The sequence below is a fragment of the Gossypium arboreum genome, chromosome 8, assembly GCF_025698485.1.
Source record: "Gossypium arboreum isolate Shixiya-1 chromosome 8, ASM2569848v2, whole genome shotgun sequence".
In the NCBI taxonomy this organism is placed as follows: domain Eukaryota; kingdom Viridiplantae; phylum Streptophyta; class Magnoliopsida; order Malvales; family Malvaceae; genus Gossypium; species Gossypium arboreum.
The window spans coordinates 60,488,279-60,499,689 of record NC_069077.1 but is presented as its reverse complement, the minus strand read 5'-3'; the positions used below and the strand labels follow the sequence as shown (position 1 = coordinate 60,499,689).

General features: G+C 30.9%; 1 protein-coding gene across 1 annotated transcript; it reads right to left on the bottom strand.

Annotated features, from left to right (window-relative positions):
- Window positions 1-8,391: 8,391 nt before the first annotated feature.
- LOC108466717 (homeobox-leucine zipper protein ATHB-12-like) lies at window positions 8,392-9,712 on the bottom strand. Its single transcript, XM_017767090.2, has 2 exons — window positions 9,144-9,712; window positions 8,392-9,064 (listed from the first exon to the last, which is right to left on the bottom strand). The coding sequence occupies exons 1-2, from the start codon at window positions 9,498-9,500 to the stop codon at window positions 8,753-8,755; spliced, it is 669 nt and encodes a 222-aa protein (XP_017622579.1). The 5' UTR covers window positions 9,501-9,712; the 3' UTR covers window positions 8,392-8,752.
- Window positions 9,713-11,411: the final 1,699 nt, after the last annotated feature.

Below are 11,411 nucleotides of genomic sequence, written 5' to 3'. Positions count from 1 at the left end.
TCATCAAGCCAATAAGTTATAAATACTCCCCATTACAATTGGTTTTTGATCAATACCTAAATATTTATCATCTTTGAATTTTTGTATGTGTGTATATGTTCCAATTGCTCCACCACAACGCACAAAGATGAGTGAATCTTGAAAGAAAGTTGGGAATATATATTAATTACAAGTTTATTTGTGATTACAATTTTGATTCGATAGTTTTCCCTACATTAGGGGGAGAGAAATAATAACTTATAATGAGTTAGGGGGAGAATAATTTGAACTAGAAGTTCAATAAGGATAACTCATTACAAGTTAACTGTTAGATACAAACTTAATGAGAATAACCAAGTGTTATATACCATCTAATATTTTAATTTGATTCAAAGTCCTAGTAGTACAATCAATTGGAATAAATAATAGATTGATCGGTTCCAAATATGAAAATTATTCTAGATGATCATATAGTGGAGGCGGGTGCTCTAGAAGAGACCCAAGACATAACTAATAAGTAAAACTTCAGAAGACATTCAAGTACCTGAAACTGAATTTTAAAATAATGAAAATAAGAGATCTCGATAAGTTATGTCAATTCGAGAAAATGTGGAACCGAATAATAAAAGTGGTCGACAATGATTTTGCATGCAGTATTATTATAATGAAATAAAAGAAAGATCCTGAATAAATCTATTGAGAAATATAGATATAGAATAACTTGATCAAAATAGAAAGACGCAACTCAAGTACAATTTAATTTGTGGAGTTTTTGGACTAGTAGTCCAAATATCTAAAGGTATAAAGCCAGTAAAGGTGCAATTAAAGTAGTTTTGCAAAAGCGGAATAAAAATATGATTTTTCTTTGAAAAGATATAATATTCTTTTGTGGTGGATGCAATAACCTTTAGATATATTATTAAATTGACAACTCATAAATGATTTAACTTGCGTCTAATGGATATTGTTATAACCTTTTATGAATCACTATATAGTAAAGTTTATATTAAAATCCTTGAAGGATTTAAAATGCTAGAAGCATATTGAAATTCTCGGGAAATTTTTTCATTTATATGAATTGAAATAATTGAACATATGTGGTAAATTTGATTTAGTCAATAGTAGATGAAAGAGGATTATAAAATGATCCAAAATACCTATTTGTATTTTTATAGAAGGATCATGATTAAAGTTTGCTATGATTATTGTTGAAATTCTTGAAGAGATCAAAATATGTTTCCCCAAAATTTTCCCTCACTCATGATTTTCAAAAGAATGGTGGTATAAATGCTTAGAAATACATTCAAATAGTCATTTGAAAAACTAGTATTCAAGATTGAATACGTAAAATATGAGAAAGTATGTTATGTTTTCATGAGGGGGAGTAAATACGTGTTGTACTTTTTTTCACTTAACCGATGTTTTATCTCATTGGGTTTTCCTGGTAAGGTTTTTAATGAGGTAGTATATTATGCGTATTATAGATCGTGTACTCGTTTTCCTTCATTAGGTTTTTATCCCACAGGGTTTTTCCTAATAAGGTTCTAACGAGGCACATTATCTACCAATGGACATCTAAAGGGGAGTGTTATGAATATCTTATTAAGTGGATGTCCATCATGATCAAGATAAAGTTTTAATGTACTTTAAACTCTAATAGTTATTAGAATTAGATCTCTACCTCTTTTATACTTTTTATGCCTATAAATAGAGACTACGATGAAGCATTGTAATCACCCCTTTTGATCAATAAAGCATATTCTCTATTGCTTTCATATTTTCTTTATTCATTATTCTCTCCATTTTTCTTTATTTTATAACAAAAATCTATTTATTACTTTTAAATTGTAATTATAAATCACTGTTTAATCGAAATAAAATACATAAGTACCATTCGTAATAGTTTAAAATAATTTAAAGAAATGTAATTTAATGATCAAAATAAATTTAAGTTTAAACAATTGAAAAATATAAATATTTTATTAAAGTATTTAAAGTTTTAAATTTATATTGATTTATTCATTTTATTTTTCTTAAAATATACTTTTTTTGGTGAAATTAAAAATATACTTTAATTCTATAAGATAAATAAATTAAAATATTGAAATCGTATAATATAGAAAACTAATTTTTGAAAAAAAGTGTAATAGATAAATTATATATAAAAATTAATTAGCTATATGTTTATTTTAAAATAAATAACAATTTATATATTAACAAAATCATTTTCATTAAATAATTTTATTTTTACACTTTTCTAATGTAATTACAAGAGTTTTGAAATACATAAATAAAATTTAAAATATATTAAAATAAAATATTTATAAATAAATAAATTTCAAATAAATAAACAAAAGTAATATCTTTTATAATTTTTAATTCTTAAATTTAAAAATCTTTGAAACATGTTATGAATATTTTATTATGAAGTGGAAGTTAATCAATATCAAAATAAGTTTAATGTACATTAAGACTCTAATGTTCATTAAGAGTAGAATCCTATTGATGAATAAAATGCTTTCTCTTTTACTCTCTTATTTCTAATTATTTTATTCTTTTTATTTTTATTTTTATTTTATAATACTTTATAACCATGATTTTATTTTAAATTTTCTTCTTCTTCATTATTTTCTACGGTCCCCAAACAAACTTTCTTCTTCTTAATTATTTCATTAACCCCAACAAAATTATGAGAAAAAAAAATCTCTATAACCTAGCTTGAATCATTGGATAACATTGTCATGCCATAGGATTGTGAGTACTCAATTTCTTTCAAATTCATTAAAATTTCATGGACTGATTCTTGAATACCTACTATGGTAGAATATTCGTGGCCTAAGATAGCATTGGAGAGATAATGGAATGTCAAGTATAGCTCCATTCACCATAGATAGCATGGTTGTTTAGAGAGTGAGAATATACGTGCTACACTTACATGGAGATAACGTACGATTTTATGAGTCATATGGTGGGTTTTGGAGATCCGTTTATCCAATGAGTATATAATTTGACTATGTTTCATATTCCCAAATTGTCAATATATCACTGTGTTGAGTATGAAAATTGTGTTATATGTGAATTTTTAAAATATGTTTAAATCCTAACATGTCTAGTGTGTATATATTTGTGTTGTATGCATCGTATTCACTGAGCTTTCCCAAGCTCATCCCCTTACTTTACCTTGTAGATAAATAGTTCTCGGGCTAACGAGAAGGGTGACAAATCGGTGATCCATCGCAAGACATTTTCTTTAAATACATGTGTTGAGCTTTTAAGCTCCAAAGTGAAGGCAATATGGGACGTTCCAAGGGTTTAGTACTAGAATTAGACTTAAACTTTTTAAATAAAAATTTCAATAGGTTGTAAACTAACATTATGGACTGTTTACTTATTTTTTTTTTGGAGATTTTTGAATGTTATAATTGTTTTCTAGATGGTTTTAATTACTTACTTAATGTGATGATAATTAAATGAACTAACAAAAATTTTCGCAGCTAAGGGAGACCACCGAGTATTAAGGCACGCCTTATACCTTCTGATTGTGTGAATGAAATGATTAATTTAGAAAACATGCACTTAGGTCTAATTTCCTATATGAAATATTCTGCGATTGTGTGATGTGTATGGTTGGTTGGTGTGGTTCGTAAAGTTTTAAACGAAGAATCACCTTGGTGGCTAATATGATGTTCCAAATTTTGGTCGGATCGTCCTCATCTTAACCCCATATGACTTATTCACCTTCCTTCTGTCGATGTGATTAATAATGCTCCATGTCATTCTGGCAGACCAAGTCTTACTTAATTTAAATCGTGGTTGGGTTACTTTCTTGTAGTCTGCCTTAATCGTGTTACCTTCCTCTTAAGCGCAGCACAACCTTCTGTTACACTCCACTATAGCCAACAATACTCAGTCACTGTCACTAAGTGATCACTTGGGTTCATCTTCTTACCGTATTCCCACCTAACTAACCGTTTTGGCTGACACTACCCTGCTGATTTCCTCTGTAAGAAGAATAGTCTTGACAGACATGTCTATCACTTGTATTTCTCCTCTTATAACTTTAATATCTTAGGTCCCCTTCTAACCTTTTTATTCGTAAACCTTTTTTTTCAATGTGCTAACAGTCTTAACTCTGCCTGCCAATGGTTCTTAACGGCGGACCTTTTCCATGATCCTGTATCTACTTTTTCTTTTCACTTATACATTAAGCACTACTGGCTTGACGATTTACGTGGCTAATTTTTGCTAAGTTATCACCCTCATGCCTCTTCAGCTCACATGATTGCTACTTTAGCTTTCCTTCCTTACTCTTTTTACACTTATCATTCAAAGGCAGACTTCTTAGACCCATTAACTATCCATTGCTTAAATTTTCTTTTAATTTCCTTTTAACATACTTTTCATGGTTGTGGGGTTTCCTTTCCCTTGATTATTGCCCAGTTAACCTACCCTTTCTGACTATCCCAACAAATTTTCTACCTTAACTCACCATAGCTGAACTGTAGTCTCAGGCTATGTGTCCCACATGTAATGCCCTAGTGGACTCCATTAGTCACAATAGCCTAACTATGGTCTTGTCCCTCGTGATCTACATGTTTACTATCCTAGAGGATTGCTTCGAGTTTAGTGTCCCAGTAAACTATCATGTGTTTATTGTCCTGTCAAACTATTGTTGATGTCATAACGTCTTTCAGCTAAGGTCTTACTTATTTTTCTGTCAAGTCAGCACTTGATACCATAACATCTTTCAACTATGATCTTACCCAATATAATCTGGTGTTTAGCGTCCCAACGGACTACACTGGTGGCCGTAGTCAAACTATGGTCTTACACCCTATGTACCCCGTGTTTACAGTAATGACAGGCTTTCAAAGGACATCAGAGCGTCTTTCAGCTATAGTCTTAGTTCTGTTTACCATAATGCTATGGCGTCTTTCAACTATGATCTTACTCAGTTTAGGTGTATAGCCTCCGGTCGGTTCCATGGCCTAGCCATGATTTTTCCTAGTTATTCATTCCATTTTCTTCCATCCATCCCTCTAATTCACCGTTCCTAACCTTGATGCTTGAACACCCTAATGTTCCTTTTATAAGGCCTAGAGATTCGCACATCACGAGTACACACAACAACACCATATGATAATAACTAACAGAATCACCTTTCTCTCACATTTTTCCTTCCTAACTTCACCTAAACCCAACAATGTTTCCTTTACACACATTACATGCATTCCACTAATACAATACCATTGAATTGTAGCTAATTCATGCACATTGAACTATAATAGCGGATACTTTTAAACAAATGCAACCTTACAAGAGTGCAGAAACTCACCTAATGCTTCTTTTCCTTGTCTGCTCAACTTTTCCAAGCATCGGAGCCTCCATTCCCCAAGGAGCTAAGCAAGACAACCAATTCATGGGTTACACTTAAAAATCCCAATTTAATACTTAGTTTTTTTCAGAAACATGCAAAACCCTTTAAAATGGTTTTGGAAATTCTTAACTTTGTTTTCTAAGTCTAACATACACTGAAGGGCTTAGAACCTTACCAGCTTATTAGTTTCTTTATTTTTCTGACTTAAACCTCACGATCATCACTCTATGTAAAGAATTTATCGTATCCTTCTCCGTTAGGAGCTACTAATAAAGAATTTGAAGAAGAAAAATGAAACAAACTGAAGAAGAAATCTAGGAAGTCACTCTTCAGCTATTTATAGCCCTTTCCGCACGATTTTCAATCATATAAAGTCCACTCATTTCCAATCATTTCGTTCCCTAGTAAGGGACCGACTGGTTCTAATTCAACTAAACTAGACTTGAATTTCAACTATGCTCAAACTAGCCCCTCTATTCCACAAATTTTCCAGTAGAGACTGCCAGTTTACAATCTCTTTTAATTTAACCCCTACAGGTTCTAAAGTTTCAAATTTAGAGGATTTCAAGTGTGACATAGCCGAAGGGAGGTGCTTAGTTGTCATTTACCTTCACATCAAAAGGTTCAGTGTTTTTTAGTACACTCCATTGATGTAGATATGAGTAAAGTCAAAGATTGTTTAGGTTTGATTAACCAAGTAATTTGGGGTAGGTGCTTGGGTTGTAATCGACGCTCATGTTCGAAGGTGATCAACCAAGATTTGGTGAAAAAAAAGAACAAAAAAAAAAGAAAGAAAGCTTAATGGTTATATTATTTGAATTATGCTTTAATGTCATGCTAAAAAATAAATTTTTGTAATGAAATTGGGAAATTTTGGTTCAATACTTTATACTCATTTGAATTTATTAAGTTTGGAAACCTAGTGACTTTTGAAAGCATGTTGAAATTTGAATATATTCTCTTCACTTTTCTAATATCTCTTATGCATTCATATCGTAAGGAATACTATTGCACATGAAAAAGAAGGTCCATTAGCTCCAACTATACTTGGTTGTATGGATTTTTTATTACTCCATTTTATTAATATATGATATTTGGGTTACGTATATGAAAGTATCTTTTTTTTTATCTCGAAGGAATAAAATGATGTTTGGTTGTCAAATTGAGTTAGGTTCCTTAAGTTGCATTATCATTATTTTGCTTGAGGAAATGAAAAAAAGGTTAAGTTGTGAGGGTGTGAAAAGTGTCTATATTTCATATATTTTAGGCCCTTACGTTTAGCATTTTGCTCGATTCTTAAGTGAAATATCGGATAGTAGCTTACTCTAGATGTTTGGTGTCTCATTTACATTCATTTGTGTTTTTTTGTTAATTATGCTTTACTTTTATAATTTTTTTTTAAAATTGATATCTAATCGGGTGTTTTTAGACTTGAACTAGGCCTATGGGAGCTTAAGACTCAAGTTTCAAGTCCATCAGAAGCTAAAATAAGGAGTCAAGGCTAACGAAACAAGGCATAGCCAAAATCGAGCAACACGGTTAAGTAGAGCACCTTTGCCCCAAAGTTTGGTACCTTGTGCGTGATCATGACAAGCCCCGTCGATGGGCTAGCCCTACAGGCGACGTGCCCCTACGTTAGCCTAGCGCCCTTGCACCGTAACTCTTATGCCCTTGTGCCAACCTTTCCATTTTGACACAATTTTCTGTGTTTTAATTGAGTCTTGAGGGCATATTAATCTTTTAGGAGTTTTATGACATCAAGCAAGCTTCTGTAACATAGTTTAGGTCAATTAGAAAAAATATATATCGTATTTTTAGAGGGAGATAGGACCTTTTAGTAGTTTTCTAACATTATAGTTATTTTATTATTTTATTATGCTTTCCAATTCTATGACTTTCTAAACTTTCTTTTCTAGTCAAAGGATTATCAAAATTTGATTAAATAAATTCGTGAAACCTAATTTGTGCTTAATCCTTTATTTTTGATGTTTGCGTGTCTTACATTATAATTACAATTGTTTAGATTTGTTAAATATCTTAACAATATTTGATAACAAAATGAATGCTTTGTCAATTAGAATAATTAAATTCATAATTGTTTAGTTTATTCTAATACTAGTGTTGAACTACATAATTATGTGGTGTGAATGTGAATCTAACTTAAATAACCTCCATTGAGTTGAGTCTGTTAGTTAGAATGAGGTCTCTCCCATTCTTAATATTGTCAATAAGTTAACTTTTCTTTTGATTTTCTCTAAACTTTTAATTATTATTTTATTCATTTAGTTTTAAATTTAAATTTAGTTTTTAACTTTATAAACCCTAATATTTACTTTATTTATTTTTATTTAAGGAATAAAATTATTATTGATATTTGTAAATACCATCCCATTTATTGATTTCTACTAATTTATTTTTAATTAACTTTTTTTATAGGTGTCAGTAACCTATCCTTTGTGGTTATTAATTTGGATATTATTTCCAGCACTACCAATGTAGTGGAGGGAGTATAAAATGTGTAGCTTGGGTTTTAAATTTATCTTTGACTTATTCGTACTTTCACTTTATTTTTTATTTTTATTTTTATTTTTATTTTTTCCTTTAAAATAGAAAAAAAAGATATTCATCATCATTACGGGTGGTGAAACGTGTTATATTGAGCCTTTGCCTTTTACGAAGTTTTCTTTTATTTGCTAATTAACTTTATGACTTCATATTGAACAATGATAGTTCCTCTTTTTTTTTTTGAAGAATAGTTCCATCTTTTTCGTATACGTCAGTTGGACGAAAAGAAAAAGCTTTCCTTTTGTCTTTTTCTTCTTGAAAAACCATCATCATAAGTTTCATATGATGATTATTTTATCATTTCTTCTCCAATTTCCAATTTCTTAAGTCAACAGAAATTCAAATCCAAGCCTATCGTGATTGTATAAATTAATTGGACTAAAACCGAGTGCTTGTTAAAAATGATTCTTTTCTCTCATGTCGTATATTTTAACAGCTCTGATTGTATATAGGTTGTGTTTTAGGAGCCCTTGTGGTAATGACTACTAATATTGAAGTGTAAATTTATAAGAACCTTATATCCAACAATATACATTGATATATTACCACAATAAAAGGGCAAAAAAAAAAAAGAAACCTAAAAATTTAAATTGAGAAATCTGTGTCAACCAGTTGCCATCGCCTTGCACTCTTTGCTTCTACATGTTCTAGCAAATTCATGGAGAGATTAGTCCATGACCCACACTTATACCACTTGTCAACAAATTATCAGTGGTTACTTTCCATGTCTTCCAGGTCTCAGCTTTATCTTGATTGATGTTTCACGTAAGCTGTAAGGTAGCCCCAGGTTCAGAGTTTCCTGGCAGACGTTGAAAATATTGTTGAAGGGAATTAATCGAACATGCCAGCCGAATGAAGCCCATAAAATTTGTCAGGTGAAGCTGGGGAGTCGTTCCTATACTCATCCATTATTAGAAATTCTTCTCCGCCCTGCCCTGTTTGCTTTACATCATCTCTCTCGTTTTCAGTTTGTAAGCCGAGGCATTCCTCGTGTTGGAAACTTGGCTGCCCTTCAGCCTCAGTCTCCCACTTGTTCTCTCCATATTTTGAACCACCACCACCACCACCACCATCCGTGCTGCTTCCATCAAGACCCTTCCTGCCCTTGCGAGGTTCCTCCAGCAGTTGGCTCAACTTCTGAATCTGCCATTGAAAACAACAGTTATTTTCATTTTCTTTATATAAACTGACAGTGAAAGTGAAGATCTTGGACGTGGGGTACCAGTAAAATCAAGGACTGTTTCTCTTTCTTCAAGGACTCGAATCTTGACTCCAAGTTGTCATAATTAGCTTTGAGTGTATTGTAGTCTTGTTCTTTTTGTTTGGACTTCCATCTGGCTCTTTTGTTTTGGAACCATATAGCTACTTGGCGAGGCTGAAGCCCTAGCTCCCTCGCCAGTTGCATCTTCTTTCTCGGTTCGAGCTTCGTCTCCGATTCAAATATCGACTCGAGTAACCTGATTTGCTCATCACTAAACCTCCTCTTCTTCTTCAGCTTATTCATCTTCTTATTCCTTGGAATTTGAGGTGCCTGTCCTGCTATTGCTTCATCTACTGCTGGATGATACTCTGTCTCCATTATTGGAGTTTTTTTTTTTAGGTTTTAATTATTACAGAGGGAGTTTGAATAACAACAACCCTTTGTTAACCCTTTGTTTTTTTATCCATCTAATTTGATGGTAAATTAATGTGTTTGGGATTAGAAATATAGCAAAGAAGGGTGGCTGGAGATATAGAGTTGGCTAATGATTGAAAATTACTTGAATTATATGGTTGCTTTCAAGTGATTGAGACAAATTATTGATAGGTTCTCTTAACCAATAAAGCCAACTATCGTGTGACATTCTCTTTCTTATGCCTTTGTGGATATCTCTGTCTTCAAATCTTTTTCCATTTGTATACTACAATCCACATGTTGTGTGATTGCTGCCTTGATCAGGCTCTATTGAATAAACGAATTTATAAATGGAAATGAATCTTCTCTTGCTTGTCCCCCTTTGCAAATTAAAATCCCTGTTTAATCTAGAAGAGGAAAAGTTCTAAAACATCACGAACTCAACCATTCTTTTCTTGTAAAATATCTACCCTATGTCATAGGAGCAAAAACAATTATCATGAATTGCTATTTAGTAAATAAAAATATTTTCTACCTGAATTTTAAAACTTCTTTTAATTATTTCATACAACGAAATAAATAAACCAGTAAGCATTTTGATATTTATTTCCATCATCATACATGTTTCATGTAGAACAGTGGAGGAGCCGGTGCCCTCTCCTAAAATTGAATAGTTTTTGTTATAATTTATAAAATTTTAAATTTATAATGATAAAATTATACTTTAGTTTTTAAAAAATAAAAAATAAAAATATTTTTTAAAATTATAAAGATATATACTGTTAAAATTATTAACATATATATTTACTATCCTAAAATTATACAAATTAATTTTATTTTTTCCTTCCTCTCCTATAATGCAATTAACCTAGGTGGAAGACGAGATTTTTGGATTCAACTGCTCCAAGGGGTGAAAGCAACGTTACTAATAAAGAGGTGATATCTTTGTTGACTTTGTTGGTCCAAAGATCACTTTTGTATCTAGTGAAGTCTGGGGAATTCCAAATTATTCAAAAAATTTGACCTTTTCTCTATTTTCTTTCTATTTGTAGTTGTATGGTAGGGTACTTTAATTTTTATTTTCCTTTTCACAGTGAAAACTCCAGTTCTGAACATGAAGAAAGGTGTAGTGAGATTAAATAAAATGTATACTTTGAAAGAAAACTGCATGGTTATCCATCCATCTGTCTATATTATATTTTAATATTTAATTAAGTTAGTGTCAAACATCAATTTAATTAAAAATAGTTTCCTTTACAAAATAATAAAAATTATTATGTGTGCATTTTATCTTTTTATAAATTAAGTTAAACCTATGGTAAATCTATTACGATCGGAGTTTTAAGATATTATAATTTGTTAATAGGAGTTACTTATAATTGCTTAAGAATTAAACTTGTTATATTTGTTGTTGTCATATTGGTTTCTAACATTGAAGCCGTAAAGCAGCACTTGAAAAAGAGAAACAAGTATAGCAGGAAAAGACATGTTTCTATGGCTCAAGAACTGTAAAAAATAAGTCTTGTAGCTTCGCTTTTGGCAGGGTCAGGTAAGAAACAGAGGTGGGGAAGTTAGAAAAAGAAAGATGATTTTGAATTCTCGGTAAAAATAAAATAAAAATTGAGAAGAATTTGGTGGAAAAAATAAAATAAAATATTATTGGTGAAAATGTTTGAGGACTAAATTGATACAATTTATAAATATAAAAAGGTTAAATTTATTGAATTATTTAGAATTAAAATTAATATATGTAAATTTCAAAGATTAAATATATTATTATACCAATTAAAAAAAGTTATGCCAATCATTCCTATTAATGATTTAATGAAGAGTAGCCAAATCAAAATCAAATGAGAAAGCTAGTAACTAAATTGA

Bases quoted from the DNA above. Each gene is read 5' to 3' on its own strand.
- LOC108466717 (XM_017767090.2), bottom strand. From the start codon at position 9,500: ATGGAGACAGAGTATCATCCAGCAGTAGATGAAGCAATAGCAGGACAG. The intron at 9,065-9,143 runs GTACCCCACGTC...TTTCAATGGCAG, and splicing joins AACAGTCCTTGATTTTACTG to ATTCAGAAGTTGAGCCAACT.